At 63.9% G+C, this 14,994-nt stretch overlaps 2 protein-coding genes across 11 annotated transcripts; both read right to left on the reverse strand.

Annotated features, from left to right (window-relative positions):
* Nucleotides 1-241: 241 nt before the first annotated feature.
* On the reverse strand, nucleotides 242-5,473 carry GATD1 (glutamine amidotransferase class 1 domain containing 1). Of its 9 annotated transcripts, none has more exons than XM_086384306.1 (8): nucleotides 5,374-5,473; nucleotides 3,932-4,008; nucleotides 3,544-3,649; nucleotides 3,155-3,262; nucleotides 2,112-2,206; nucleotides 1,618-1,711; nucleotides 1,368-1,479; nucleotides 242-1,289 (listed from the first exon to the last, which is right to left on the reverse strand). In XM_086384306.1, exons 1-8 carry the CDS (start codon nucleotides 5,435-5,437, stop codon nucleotides 1,283-1,285), a joined length of 663 nt encoding a protein of 220 aa, XP_086240432.1. In that variant the 5' UTR covers nucleotides 5,438-5,473; the 3' UTR covers nucleotides 242-1,282. The 9 variants fall into 9 exon arrangements, with proteins under 9 accessions (XP_086240432.1, XP_086240438.1, XP_086240435.1 ...); XM_086384312.1 differs by having other exon boundaries at nucleotides 4,791-5,473; XM_086384309.1 differs by lacking the exon at nucleotides 3,155-3,262.
* A 6,448-nt stretch (nucleotides 5,474-11,921) lies between these two features.
* CEND1 (cell cycle exit and neuronal differentiation 1) lies at nucleotides 11,922-14,985 on the reverse strand. 2 transcript variants are annotated; one of them, XM_086384303.1, is made up of 2 exons: nucleotides 14,816-14,985; nucleotides 11,922-13,523 (listed from the first exon to the last, which is right to left on the reverse strand). In XM_086384303.1, the coding sequence occupies exons 1-2, from the start codon at nucleotides 14,968-14,970 to the stop codon at nucleotides 12,986-12,988; spliced, it is 693 nt and encodes a 230-aa protein (XP_086240429.1). In that variant the 5' UTR covers nucleotides 14,971-14,985; the 3' UTR covers nucleotides 11,922-12,985. The 2 variants fall into 2 exon arrangements, with proteins under 2 accessions (XP_086240429.1, XP_086240430.1); XM_086384304.1 differs by having other exon boundaries at nucleotides 14,839-14,919.
* Nucleotides 14,986-14,994: the final 9 nt, after the last annotated feature.

The raw sequence follows: 14,994 nt of genomic DNA on the forward strand, positions 1-14,994 counted from the left end.
AGAACGCTCCTTTGACGGAAGCTACGACTCATGGAAAAAACCACCCAGACGCCCACACGCCGTTTTTGCGGACTTGGAGCTCAGGGTCTGTTTTCAACACAGCACGTGGGAAATCCCAGGGGGCCTCTTGCTGGGCCCTGGGCCTGGAGACCTGGCCACGTGGGGCCAGTGAGGAAGGCTGGGGAGGGCCCCGCCCCGCAGAGCCCACCCAGGTCAGGTACGGACACTCAGAAGATGCCCCTGAGGCGTCATCATTTCTTTATTTGCATTACCATTCTAAAAACGCTTTTGTCCAGCCAGGTCCGTCACCAGCTGGTGCCACACACGGGATGGCTGGGGAAGGGGCCCAGGCCCGGGGTGCGGAGGCCAGCAGGTGTCTGGAGCCGCCGGCAGAGGCGGGTACGTGTAGGGCATGGCCTGGTCTGCGGCGCTGGGGCTGAGGCGCCTGGCTGCCTCCCTCCTCCTCCCTTCCAAGGGGCTAGCCAGGGCAGAGCCAGGCTGAGAGAAGGAGACACGTGGGGCAGGGCAGCTCCAGGGCCCCGCTGTGGGCCACAGGCCGGGCGGGCGCCCTGAGGAAGCTGGAGAGCACCCAGGCTGCACTGGAGTTCGCTGGCTGGGCAGCCACCTGGCACCCAGGACCGTCCGCCACCCCAGGCCGGCCGGCCACACTCCAAGAGGAGCTCAGGGCTCTGCCACGTCCACCCCGAAGCAGGCCTGGCCGTCAGGACCTGGACACCACTTGGCAGGGTGCCCGTGTGCTGTATCCACGAGCTTTTCTCCCAGTGTTGGAAGGGACGTGGAGACGCCGCAGCGTCCACCTGATCCACCCTGGCCTTACGTGGGGTTGCCATCGTGTCTGAAACAGCGTGCCAGGCCAGCGTCAGGGCGAGGGCCCTCCCCTCCTGCCCCCACCAAGGCCCAAAGGGGTGGGGAGACCACAGGGAGGCCAGGAACAGGATCCCGGGGTCCTGGTCAGCAATCGCCCTGGCTTCCAGGAAGGCTCTGTGTCCCCCCGGGACCCCACAGCTGACTGTGGAGCACTCGGGGCGCTCCGGGCCCACGGACAGCCCGCTCAGCACTCCCCACCCCTCCCCAGGGAGACCCACCACAGTCACTGGCTCAGTCCGTCCCCCAAGGCCGACCCATTCAGGGAGGATCCTCAGAGCCCCCCAGCAGTTCCCCCAGGGGCCAGGCAGGCCGGGTGTCACGAGGCAGGGTCTCGGGGGACACCCAGGACATCTGGAGGTGGTGGCATCTGCTCGGGGCCTGGCCCGGGGCCTCCTCACTTCCTGCGGGGTAGATGCCAGTTCAGACACAGGGGCTGGGCACCAGGCGGGGTCCCACTGCCACCTGCCGCGGCCCCTCACCGGCTGCCACAGAGGAAGAGCAGGTTCTGCACGGCAGGGACGGTGGAGCTGGCGTTCTGCCCGGTGACCAGGTGGCGATCCAGCACCACATGCATGGCGTCAGGCTCGCTGGCTGCAGGGGACCCGAGCGCCGGGGCCTCAGGCCGTGTGCAGGGCGGCCCCGAGACCCCGCCGCCCTGCCCCGCCGTCCCAGCTGGGGCTCGTGACCAGGGTCCCCACAGCCCTCTGGACGCTCAGCCCAGCCGCTCACCGCTGAAGCAGGCCCCCGCGTCCTTCACGAAGTCCTCCACAATCAGGGGCAGGTGGGCGAAACCCGGCGCCCGCACGAGCTCGTACACTGAGGGCTGTGGGGCCGGGGCAGTGCCCAGGGTCAGGGGGCCATGCCCCCACCAGGGGCTGCCCGTGGGGAGGGGTCCACAGCAGGGGCAAAGCTTTCTGGGTCTTCCCCAGCATCAGGACACGGGGCCACCAGAAAGGTCCAAGCAGGTGAGCTCAGGGCCGAGGGTCAGGCACGGAGCCCGACAAGGGGGTGCTGCAGTGCCCCCAGAGGAGCCCCCCCAGACCTGCCCCAGGACCCACGAGCAGTCACCCACTCAACAGGCCTCAAGAGACTCCTGCTGCAAGCCCCCTGCCTGGCGCTGGGGTCCGAGTCCTGACTGGGCCAACAACTGCTGCCCCCCCAGGGGCCCCACCCCCGGGGCTCCTGCACCGCTGCCCCGCCCGTCCGTCCATCCGTGCACTCACCCCGGTGACGCTGTAGCCTTGGAACACCCAGGACCTGTCCTCACTAGTGGCGCAGCAGAGGGCAGCCACGCCGTGGCCCACAGCGCAGATGGGTTCTGTAAGCAGGGCCAGCGCCAGCTTGACGCCGCGGCCACCCAGGCCCAAGCGACACCCCCACCTCCCCGGCCCTCCCACACAAAACTGGGGTTTGTTCAGAGCTCAGATCCCCTCAAGCTGTTCAGGGGCTGAGAGCCAGGCTCGGCGGGAGGAAGGCGGCTGCTGGGTCCACCCCTCACACGGGAGTACCACCCTCTGCCCATCAGAGCTGCCTGACCCGGCCTCTGGGCAGTGCCTGGAGCCCCCTCCTCCGAATGCAGCAGATAGGGGGGCAGGGGGCGCCCAGCCCTCCGCTCAACCCCAGGCCCCTGGCCCCAAGCCCCGTCTCAGACGGCAGGCTGGCACAAGTGCGTTCCCACGGCTGAGTGCCCGGACAAGCACTGCCCATGGACAGGAGGCCTCGTTTCCACCAACAAAGGACGCTGTGTGCAGCCCTGGGTTCGCCCGCTCGTCTCGACGCCAGGCCAGGGCAGTGTGCCCCGTTCCCTTGGAGCAGACACGTCTCCTCAGGGCAGTTTTCCAGCCCCCTGCCCCACCACCACCCACAAACCCCACCAAGAACCAAGCCAGCATCCTGCCTGCCCATCTTGCGGGGGGCGGGGTTCCCAGCCCACAGCCCCCAAGGGAACCAGGCTGAGGCACCATAGGGGCAAGTCAGGGGGCTGGTGGTGGAAGGGATGCCCACCTTCATGTGTGTGTGTGCGCGCGTCACACGCACACGTATACACGCTGGGTAAACCTGTCCACTTACTGGTCAGGACCATAGCGCTCCATACTGACCCTAGGCAGCTCCTGAAATGACGGCATTCCCACCAAAACCTGAACCCCAACGACGCCCACGAACACCAGCCCCCACACCCCCATCAGGCACTCCTCCCTATTGGCGCGGTCCCATCTTCCATGAATCTCGTACCGCCCCCCCCCAGCCCGGGCCCGAGGCCACCTACTGCTCTCAGAGTGGAAGTGCTGCAGGATGCGAGCCAGGGACCCGCTGCTGGCCAGGTCCACCAGGGCCCCAGGACAGCTGGGGATCAGCAGGGCGTGGTAGCGGGCACCTGGAGGACCACAGCCCTGTCAGTCACGGACGACGAGGCCAGCAGCCGGCTCCTCTCTGCTCCTGCTGCCCCCACCAGCTAAGGCTCCCAAGGCCCGCAAACCACCTGCGTACCCGCCAGCTCCCTCCCCTGCTGGGAGGTCTGGCCACCGGACAGGACATGGCCCGGATGGTCACGGTGCTCCATGGCAAGCCCCAGAATGCTCCAGGAATTCGAGAAAGCAGTTTGGGGTCAGGACCCAGCAGGAATCGCACCCCCCAAGGCCCTCCCAGGCCCCACACCGTCAATGGACTCCAGCTTGGCGGGGCTGGCGTAAGCTTTGAGGCGGAAGTCCTGCACCCAGCGTGCGTTGCTCTCATTCACGTCGACGAAGTCCATGGTCTTCCCCTGTGGGGGCCCAGAGGCCAAGGGTCAGCACCTCACCCCCTGCTACTGGCATATGGAGGCTCCAGGAAACTGACAAGGGCTGGGACTGCCAGCAGCCCCTCGGGACAAAGACACTGTCAGCCCAGCCCCTCAGCCCCTGCTGGCCACAGTCTCCGCCTGTCGAGTGGAAGCAGGTGTCCCAGGCACCTCTGGGGAGGCTCTCAGTGCTCCCTGGGGTCCCAACCCCGTAGGTCCCCCCAGGAATGACGTCACTCTCCTGGAGACACGGGGAGCTGGACTCACCCCAGGCGTGGCCACTTGCAGGTTGAAGGCAGCGCTGGCCAGCGTGAAGCAGTGGAGGAAGGACTGGGCCGACACACCTGCGAGAAGACGCAGCCCGGTGGGTTCAGGGCTTCTCCCGGTCCGGACCACCCTGGGGAGCAGCCCTTCACCCCACCTCACCCAGGGCCCAGCCCGCAATCCCCTGAAGGGGGTCTCGCTCTCTCCCGAGCCTGACCACTACAGGCCTTTTCCAGAAGGAAAACTCAAGTGTGAGCTTCCCTAACACTCCATCACCAGGGACTGAGACCCACACACACCCGCCGATTTCAGCGAGAGGGGGGCAGTGATAGAAGCCTGTGGCTCTGGAGGCGGGGCCGCGGCCTGTGTCCTAGGGGAAGGGGGTGCATGCGGGATCGGGGCGGTGGGCTCCTTCCCTCACGGAGCTCCTGGGTCCTGCATGCCACCCCAGCCCTGGCACTGTGCCCCGCCCTCTTCTCTGTGGACCCAGGGGAAAGGCTCTCCGCTTCTGGGGGCTGAGGCTCCATCACAGACACCTGCTTCTAAAGGGACCTGATCTGCATCCTTCCGCCTTTAATCAGGGGACCCCAGCCCTGAACCTCACCTTGGACCTCATCCCTCTCCAGTCTTGCGGATCAGTACATGCACACGGTAGACAGCCTGCATATCTGGCAAAGGCAGTCTCCCCAGTGCTGCCCGGTTCCTCCAGCCCCCTCTACCCTACCTGCTTCGGCCCAGGGTCCCCTGAAGGGCCTACTCATCCTGCCCGCAGAGCCCAGCAGCCTTTCAGAGCTGTGCCCCCAACCCATGTCCTCAACACCCTCCCCGGGGGCACACCCAGGCCGGCGCGACCCCTCCTCACCATTTCCCTGCTCCCAGCAGTCACCCACGACTCCAGGGCTGAACCCCACTCTCAGTGGCTCAGCCTTGATCTCTCCACGGCGGGTGGTGCCCCTCAGTGTCTCCGTCCTGGGGGGCAGCTCAGGGGCCCCGCCTGGGGCTCAGCACACTGCGACCCCGTGACCCGCTGCCCTCGCTCCCCCGCCCACTTGGGCAGCAGCTGAAGTCAGGCCGGAGGCAGGCTCCGGAGCGGGACCCCGGGACCCGCCTGGGCGCCCCGCCTCCCCGCCTATCGACCTCCTTGCGGAGGCCGAGGCGCCCGGCGCCCCCGACCGCCGGCCCTGAGCACCCGAGGCCTCGGCCGAGAAGCGGCGCTCGTGGCGCGGGGCCCGGCCGTCCGGCTCCGCTCGCACCTTCACCCGGGACACTGCCGGGGGGCGCGGCTCGCGCACCGCAGGGCCCCGGGACAGTCCCCCACCGCGTCCCCGGGCGGCGGCCGGGTGCACTGGCCAGCCCGCAGCGAGCACCACCGCGGGCCGCTCTCCACCGAAGCTCGGCTCGGGCGGGAGCGCTCGCAGCCCCGACCCCGCCCTCGCGAGCCTCACCTTCCGCGGCGCCGCTGGCCACGAGGAGGCAGGCGGGCCGGCTCGGGAGCCGCTCGGACGCCATGACGGGACTGCGCGGGGCTGGTACCGCTGCGCGTGCGCGGGGCGGCGGGGCGCGTGCCCGGGAGGCGGGGCGCGTGCGCGGGGCGGCAGTGCGCGCTTCCGGGCGCGGTGACGCGCCGCGCGGCCTGGGGGCGGGGCTGAGCTGCGCTGGCTCCGCCTCCTCCCACCCCCAGCTCGGGTTCGGGTCCGATTCCGGGTCAAGTCCGCCGCCAGCCGCGGGCAGCTGAGCCCTTGGACGCGGTCCCGGACCGCGTCCGCGTCGTGGCCCCGGAGATCCTGCAGAGAGGTCTGAGCTGGGCCACGGGACCGCAGCTGCATGGAGCAGACTCCTAGCCCAACCCCCGCTCGCGGTCGGGAACACGGTTCCTGACCCTCCCGAAACCGAGGTCGAGGCCGTGGGCCAGCCTGCAAGGAATGCGTCCCGCGTGGCATTCGGCAACTTGCAGGACATGGCAGCGGTGGTGGCATGCGGCCTCCCTGTCCAGAAGCCTCATTCTGGGTCCAGCGGTGGTCTGCCTGTCACTGTCGACCCCTGTCAGTGTCCAGGGGGCGGACACCCACAAGATGACCTGTCAGGGCGATTGAGGTGTCCCCCGGGTGGGCTAGGAGTCTCACTGCCCCTTCCTGAGCAGGTTCTCATACCAGGGAGCGGCCCTACCCTCACATGGGAGGGGGCAGCGGTGAAGAGGTGCCTGTTACTCAGGCCTGGCCCTGAGGCCAACACCCGGGCCAGATGGCCAAGCGCACCTGGGCATGATGGTGGGTGCTGCAGGAGTGACTGGCAGGTGTCTGCTCTTCTGAGGGCAGGCGCGGACCAGAAGGACCAGCAGCCCAGTCCAGGTGACTGTCCCCTGGTCCATCACTCAGTCTAGAGGTGAGAAGAAGGGGCTCCCCTTCAGAGCCCCCCATCCCATCCTGCTGAGCCCCCTCCCACAGTTGTTACCCCGGGTCACACCTGAAGTGTCAGCTCACCTGCCTCCCCCTGGGCATCACCTACAGGCTACGCAAGTTCCTGATCATCAACAGTGAGTGCCCAGTGGAACAGTAGAAGGTAGGGGAGGCCTGGGGGTTGGGCACTAGGGCTCTGCCGTTGGGGTTGTGACGCCCTTGAACCTGGGCTCTTGCAGTTGTTTGGGCCCCCGAGGCACAAAGTCCCTGGGGACCAAAGGTCATGTTTTCCTGCAACAGCGTTTCATTCCTGTCCCTAGAACCTGCTCACCCTGGAAGCCAAGAACGGGTGACTGGGGGGCCATTTCTGGGGGACTTTCTGCCTGGTGGGGCTGGCCAGTGCCTCAGGTCTCCTCTGCTTTCTCCCCTGGCAACTTCCTCTTTTCAAAGCACATCTGAGCCTTTCCCTGGGAGCCATTTCACTTCCTATTTCTATCTCCCGAATGCTGGAACCCATCTCTCTGCCCATCAAACTCCTAACCATCCCTCAAAGCCCATGGGCACCAAGGCACTGTCTACCCAATACTCCCTTTCTGAGAACACCCCATGCAAGGACTGCCTTGAGTGCCCCTTTGTTATCCCAGTCGGCCTGCTGGGTGGACCTCCCATACAGGGACTTGGGATTGAGGCTGTCTCAGGGAGGATGTGCCATGGGCAGCCTAGCTTCCCAGACAGGCAGCAGAGGGGCCCAGGTCCCAGGCCAGGAAGCATCCCTCTTCCCATCAGGGCCAAGCTTCTCAGCTCCGGGCTCTCTTTTGGCCGAGGCTGGGCTGGGAGGCGTCCACAGACTTAGATCCCAAGCACCTGTGGCTTGTGCTACAACGGCCCTAAACCTAGGACTGCCGAGGCCGTGGCCGCCAGCTGGGCACGGGGTCCCTGCGCCTGGAGCGGGAGCGTTGGCAGGACTGCTGAGAGCGCAGAGCCGCTGGCTGCACTGCTGACCCCAGGCTGCCAGGCAGTGGCGTTTTGTGGCCTGGAGTGGGATGACATGAAAGGGAGGCAGGCGGTCGCAGTCTGGCCTATCCCAGAGCCCAGGACATCAGGACAGGGAGCGACAGAGGCCTGGGAGGGTCCAGAGGAGCATCTGAAGGGGATTTCCCACAAACACACTTCCAGGTCCCACAGAGCTGGATGGGGAGCTGGCGTGGGTCCCAGGGGCATCTCCTGAGCTCTCTCCGCAACACAACAGGTGTGCCCTCCCCTCCAGCCAGGACAGGAGCTGCTCTTGGGGGGCAGGTGGCGGCATGGGGCTCTTGTCTGCTCAGCGGCCCTCAGACAGCCAGCGTGGCTCCACGGGCTGAAGGCCCCGAATGGGAAGCACAGGCACGGTGGGGTCGGTCACTGGGAAGCCGGGAGCCTCTGCCTGCCTGCCCTTTCACCTCCCTGAGGGCAGGGAGCCATGGCCAGGGCGGGGCTGAAGGCCCAGGAGTCCAGGCCCGACTCAGCATCCACGGGATGGTCCAGAGCAGCAGGTCGCCGGCCAGCTCTGCCCTCCCCAGGCCTCTGCTACTCTGCCCTGGTGGAGGAAAAGAGGTTCTGGAGGCCCCTACCTGGCCTGAAGCACTGGCCCGGCCCAGCCCTGGATGCACCAAGAATGAGGTCCCAGGTCCCCAAAAGGGAGCTGCACACTCTTGGGGGAGGAGAGGGTGCTAGAGAGGAAAGCAGCCCGGACCCCCACAGGCACCTTCTGCATCCCTGTGCCGTGACCCCACGTGCGACCCAGCCTACCCTGCTGGCCCCGCCCACGGGGCCTCTGTCCTGGACATGCTGTTACCGTCTGAGTTCTGGCTTTCAGAGGTCCTTGTAAGCCTGCGTGCGATTTACAGTGTGAGCTTTTTCTATATGGAGTACTTTTTATATCTGGTATTTTGTGAGCCTCGCCCACTCCCACTCAAAAGTGGTACTGTAGTAAAGGTCATTGAAGTCAGCAGGGCTTCCCTGGTGGCTCAGCTGGTAAAGATCCACCTACAATTGCAGGAGACCTGGTGTTCGATCCCTGGGTTGGCAAGATCTCCTGGAGAAGGGAACGGCTACCCACTCCAGTATTCTGGTCTGGAGAATTCCATGGACTGTAGAGTCCGTGGGGTCACAAGAAGGACACAACTGAGCGACTTTCATTTTCACTGGGTGTCCCCAAGAGGTTTTATTTTTTTATCATTTGGAAGCATCCCTACCTTCCTAAAGCTTAGGAATGCTGTGAACCAGAAGCTGAGGGGCTTCCCTGGTAAGAATCCACCTTGCAACACAGAGGATGCCAGTTTGACCCCTGGTCCGGGAAGATTCCACACGTCATGGGGCAGCTAAGCCCGCAAGCCACAGCTACTGAAACCCGCATGGGCTGGAACCTGTCGTCAGAAACCAGAGAAGCCGTTGCGACGGGAAGCCTGCCCACTGCAGCTAAGAGCGCAGCTCCCAGTCTCCGCAACTAGAGAAAGCCCACACACAGCAACAAAGACTCGGCACAGCCATAAACACGTAAATATATATACATACACTTTAAAAGCTGGGCCTCAGAACCCTCATGGCACCCTGGGGACCTCAGCTACCCAATTCTAACCTTCCCCGGAAGGGGCCACCAGTAACTGAGCATGCGTGGAAATTCCGACGAAATAAGGAAACGAGAGCAGCATAGCATCCCTAAAGCTTAGATGCTGTGTTTCTCTTAGTGAAAGCCGCTCAGTTGTGTCCTCCTTGTGACCCCATGGACTCTACAGTCCATGGGATTCTCCAGGCCAGAATACTGGAGTGGCCTTTCCCTTCTCCGGGGGATCTTGCCAACCCAGGGATCAAACACCAGGTCTCCCGCATTGCAGATGGAAACGAGAGGAGATTACAAAGTAGTATCACAAAACTACAGTATGGCCTTGAGGCAGGTGCAGGCCGACGCGGGCTCAGGACAGACCCTGGCTGTGTGCAAAGTGGCAGCAGGAGGCACAGCCACCAAGGGACTGCGGGGGGCCCTTCACTGCCTGACCCTGGCCCCCTTCATCTCTGGTGGGAGAGAGATACCACGAGCTCCTCAGCTTAGTCCCCATGAAACCCGAGGTTCAGATGGGTTAAGTCCTTGCTGTGAGTAAATGCCAAGAGTGTTATATTAGGAAAGATTCCAGAAGGTTAGACAGTAAAGGGATCAACGGTTACGCGTGATAACTTGAGATTTGGGGACTTTTAGACAAAGGAAACAGATGCAAGCCAGCCACTGAATACAGATAAGTGCCGTTGGCAAAGGCTTGGAATATGAGACACAGGAAGAAATGCACGCGGGAGTGCCCTGTGGTCCGCTGGTTAGAGCTCTGCGCTTTGACTGCCTCGGCCAGGGTTCAATCCTTGTCAACCTTTGGTCGGGGAACTAAGATCTCCCAGGCCGTGCAGCCAGACCAAAAAATAATCCTCCAAATAAATGACAAGAAGGCCTCTCATCGCAGAAAAACAGACAAATGGCAGCAACAGAAAAATCAGAAAAGGCAAAGCCCGGACAGCCAAGGACTCAGTAAACAGCAGCAGTTGGGTCCGTGCAGATGGAACGACCCAAGGTGGCCCCGCTCAGACGGGCTGTCAACCTCGAGGCTTCGCCCACTCCCGTGTCACTGGGCGAGAGGCACGCTTCTCTCCCGGCCGCCCCACAGGCACGAGACACGGCTGCTGAGTTTAAGGGGCACGCACCGTGGAGCCCGGCCGCCCCACCTCTGAGCAGGTCCTCGAGCGAGCTGGGTGCTGGGCCCACAGTCGAAGCAGCCGACAAGTGGAGGCAAGTCCACCCATCAGCGAATGATGGATCCGCAAACTGTGGTCCACGCATAGGGTGGGACTTAAAAAGAAGGAAATCCTGACACACGCTACACCATGGGTGACCCTTGAGGACGTGATGCTCAGAGAAATAAGCAGACACAGAAGGACAAATCCGGTCTGACTCCATTCACCTGAGGTCGCCTGCAGAGACAGAATGAACGGGTGTTAACGGGGACAGAGGGTCAGTTTGGGAAGAGGAATCGTTTCCGAGGGCCGATGGGGTGACGCTCCCACAGTGTGAATGTGCTCAGGGCCCAGGACCTGCGCGCCCTCAGGGTTAGGATAAAATGGGGGAAACAGTGGAGACAGTGTCAGACTTTATTTTTCTGGGCTCCAAGATCACTGCAGATGGTGACTGCAGCCATGAAATTAAAAGACGCTTACTCCTTGGAAGGAAAGTTATGACCAAGCTAGACAGCAGATTAAAAAACAGAGACATTACTTTACCAAAAAACGTCCATCTAGTCAAGGCGATGGTTTTTCCAGTAGTCATGTATGGGTGTGAGAGTTAGACTATAAAGAAAGCTGAGCGCCAAAGAATTGATGCTTTTGAACTGTGGTGTTGGAGAAGACTCTTGAGAGTCCCTTGGACAGTAAGGAGATCCAACCAGTCCATTCTGAAGGAGATCAGCCCTGGGATTTCTTTGGAGAGACTGATGTTGAAGCTGAAACTCCAGTACTTTGGCCACCTGATGGGAAGAGCTGACTCATTAGAAAAGACCCTGATGCTGGGAAAAATTGAGGGCAGAGGAGAAGGGGCGATAGAGGATGAGAAGGTTGGATGGCATCATGGACTCAGTGGACATGAGTTTGACTATACTCCGGGAGTTGGTGAAGGACAGGGAGGCTTGGTGTGCTGCAGTCCATGGGGTCGCAGAGCCGGACACGACTGAGCGACTGAACTGAGCTGAGTGAAGAATCCGCCTGCCAACGCAGGGACACAGGCTTGGTTCCTGGTACGCTTACCCCTGCCTCAAAGCCACTCAGCCTGTGGCCATGCCTGCTGAGCCCGAGCTGCAAGAGAAGCCCCACAGCCAGGGAGCAGCCCCACTCGCCACGCCTAGGGAAGGCCCGTGTGCGGCAGCGGGGCCCAGCGCAGCCAAAGATAAAAAAGTAACAGAGAACTGAGGCAGCGCCCCGAGAGAGCGCCACTGCGGCCGAGAGCCGGACCCTCAGCTCCCGGCTGCGGGGACAGAACTCACCTTCACAGCCACCCCTGTCCTGCCCCGAGTCCCCACACGGAGGACACTTTTTTCTTCTTTTTTTGCATTTAAGGTACAAGTGGAACAGAGAGTGGGAGAGGGGACCAGCTGGCTGGAGAGGGGCGGCGTGGGCAGCTGCAGGGCCTGTGGATGAGCCTGTGGGCTCTGGCGCCTCCCCTTGGTGGCTGGGCCTGGGCCAGGCAGCTCAGGGTGAGGGGTGCGTGTCCCAGGGAAATGCCCCAGGTTAGTGTGGGCCTGAGGTGTGGGTGCACAGCCGGGGGTGGGTCCTGCAAATTGCACTGGGTCCTCTAGGGCCAGGGCTGGCGGGAAGGCCGGGTGCAGCCATCCAGGTGGGGCCAGACCTGGGCAGAGCCACGAGTGGAACCCACCCGGGTCAAGGGCACCAGGTGGCAGGAGAGGCTGGGAGGGGCACCTGGGGGCCCTGGCCCTCCCCGGAAAGCCCACAGTGTGGGCAGATGACCCCTGCACCCAGACCGGCCACCCCGCCTCTCCCGACCGCGTGCAGTTGAGGACGCCAGCCCAGTCTTTAGATAACAGAGTTTATTTCAAACTGACCTCCACTCAGGCCCAGGGTTCCAGTGGCCAGCTGGCCAGGCAAGGGCACGTCGGGCTCCCAGTGCCCACCGCTGCCATGACATGCTCCTAGCAGGGCGCGTCTCCCTGCAGGCTCAACGGGGCAGTGGCAGAGGGTGATGGTCGCCTGCCCAGCGGTTCTATTCTACCTGTTATTGCATTTATATGCTTCTTAGACTCCAAGGACCCTGGGTGGGCAGGAGGGGCTGTCTGCGGGCACTGGGCAGGCACGGCTGCCTCCCCGCCAGGCTCTCACCTGCCCCCAGGACAACCGCTGCAGAATGGGGAGGGGTTCAGGGAAGGAAGAGTAGGGCCCAGCTTCAGGGGCCCCCTGGGGTCAACCAGAAGGTAAACTTCAAAAGTGCCTCTGACACGAGCCTTTGAGCTGTCTGTCCACCCAGCCAGGGCTCAAGCAAGCAGGCAGGAGGCACGGAAACTCAGCCAATGTGACCACCCACCTCAGATCAGCCCACTGAGGCAGCCCACCCAGAGGAACCCCCATCCTGGCTACACGCAAACAGCAGAAATGGGCCAAACAGCTACACCCTTTAATGTCCCCATGTCTGCTGGACCCAGCTCAGAATCCATCCCAGGCCCCTGCCCAGCCCTACTACCCTGGGCATTCATCAGGAGCTGCTGCCAGAAGACCACAGGACCACTGGGGCCCTTGGCACAGGCTGGCATACTTGGGCAGGCAGGCCACCTGCAGAGCCCGCTTCTCCATCCGTCCGCTGGTGCCTGGGTCCACATGGAGCCCCCACCCTGTGTCAGGGATCCACCCGCAGAGCCTGGCCTCCTTCTGCCCTCGGGTTCAGAGGGGAAAGTGCTGGGAACTGCTCAAGGGGGCTGGGTTTCCACTGCTGTAGGGGCCTGTCCACCTCTCTCTCCCTCTGCTTGTATGTGGGGGACACAATATTGGTATTACATATGTATAGATAGCGGTGTGTGAATTCGGCATGCACTAGACTCCCAAGGTCTGTACAGGAAGTGGCTGTGCCCAGCCTGGGCACCGGCCATCATTTTTTTCGGACCAGGAAGGCCACCCCGAGAACGAGGGCTGCAGCAGCCACAGCCACACCCCCGGCCACCAGCAGCGGGGTCAAGTTCTCGAAAGGGCAGGGCCCCCGGCTGCCGGGGCCCCCAGTGGGGGCCTCGCCCTCCTCAGCCCCGTCCCCAGGGCCCTTGGGCTCGGGGGCCGCATCAGGGGTGCTGGGGGCCGCGGGGGCCGGCTTCAGGTTGCTGTGGTTGTTGAGAAGGGCCGGGTCTGCCTTGGCTGGGGTCTTCTTGGCAGGTGGCGGCGTAGGGGCTGCCGGCGGCTCCTGCTTCTCTGCCTGGGCCTCCTTCTTCCCTGGCTTAGAGGACGGGGCCTTCCCGTCCACGGCGGCAGGGGCTCGGGTCTCGGCCGTGGCCTTAGCGTCGGCCTTGGGGCTGTTGGTCGACTTCCCTCTGGACTCCATGCTGGGTGTGCGGGCGGGCTGTGTGGGGCACGCGGGGGCAGGCAGGCGTCTAGACCACGGCAGCTCAGGACAGTTCACCCCTGGGCATCCTATGGGCCTGCGGGGGGAGACCCGATGAGGCTGTTGTCCTGTGCAGCCCCACGTCCTTTTCCCTTAGAGACCCGCTAGCTCTCTGGACACTCCTCTCCCGGGGCTCAGCCTCCAGCTGGCCTCAGCCACCTCCTGAGAAGACCCTCCGAGCACACGGGCGGGTGCTGTGGGCCCCCCTTTGGGCTGGGGTGCTGGGATGAGGCCTGCTAGAGGCTTCAGTTCCCTCATCTGTGAAATGGTCTTGCCCACGCATGTCCTATGTCCATCATGTCGGCCCAGGGTGGGGAGGTCCTGACCGGGAAGAGAGCACCCACCCAGCCCTGAGAAGCCGTGTGGCTGGGGAGGTGGGCCTGGGCAGAACTGACCGTGCATCCTTCTCAGGGCTGAGTGGGCTGGGGGTGGGGAGGGCAGCGTGGGAACCCAGAGTCTGGGCTTTCAGTTACATGGGGTCAAAATGGACCGAAGGTCGCCAGGACCTGGCTTGGACAAAACCAGGGTGTCTCACCAGAGGCTGGAGAAGCCGGCGGGAGGGCAGCAACAGGCCTGGGCTCCCAGCTGGTCATAGACCCCCTCTCAGTGCCCACCCCAGGACTGGCCTTGCCTGCTCCAGCTTCAGAGCGGGGAGCCCTTTCTGACCCTGAGGTCATTCCTGCCTCTGGGGGCAAAGGGAGTCCCTGGGGTGAGCCTGGAGCAGGCACCCCCAAGGCAGGGCCAGGCAGAGACTAGGCGCTCTGGGCAGTAGGGAAGGCCTGGCCCTGATCCTGAGTCAGGCGTGGGGCAGGGGGCTGGTGGCCTCGCCTCTCTGGACCCATTTTCCCTCTCGGGAGTGGACCCTGCTGTCCACAGCTCCTGGGATGCTGAGGAACTCGCACCTGCGCCTGCAGGGGGAGGGAGCCTGTGTGGGAGGTGGCACCCGGGTGCCCTGGCCATGCACAGTGACACAATGAAGGTCGCCTGAAGGTCACGTGCGGGACGGGGGTGTCCTGGGGAGGACTGACCCACCTCCAGGGAACCCAAGAGCCCCTCACCCCTGTCATTCTGGAGGGCACCCCGCTGCTGGGCATCAAGTTCTCAAAGGGCTGGTGGTCCACGCTCCCCCTCCCCCAGACCTTTGGTTATTTTGGGCTCATACTGACGTCACCGGCTGCCCCTCCCCCTCCAGGTGGCTGTGCCCAAGAGAGCAGGGGACCCCGGAGCGCCCCCGGTGACCTTCATAGCGGAGAACCTGCCGCTCTGTTCAGGGGCCCCGCGCCCCGCTCCCGCCCCAAACCCCGCGCCGCCGAGTCCCCTCCGCCTTACGCTGCTGCTCGCGGCGCTCCCACCTCAGGGCCGCGCGCTCTCTGCGGGACCACGGCCGACCGGACTGAGGGTGGCGGGCGGCGGCTGCGGTTGCAAGGACTGGGAGTTTCCCACAATGCACTGTTCCGGCGCAGGAAGCAGGGCGGGGACCGCATCAGCGCGGGCTCCGCCCACCTGCT

Source organism: Bos grunniens, chromosome 29 (genome assembly GCF_055505025.1).
Source record: "Bos grunniens cultivar Pamir isolate PY7600 chromosome 29, Bosgru_T2T1.0, whole genome shotgun sequence".
Classification (NCBI taxonomy): Eukaryota; Metazoa; Chordata; class Mammalia; order Artiodactyla; family Bovidae; genus Bos; species Bos grunniens.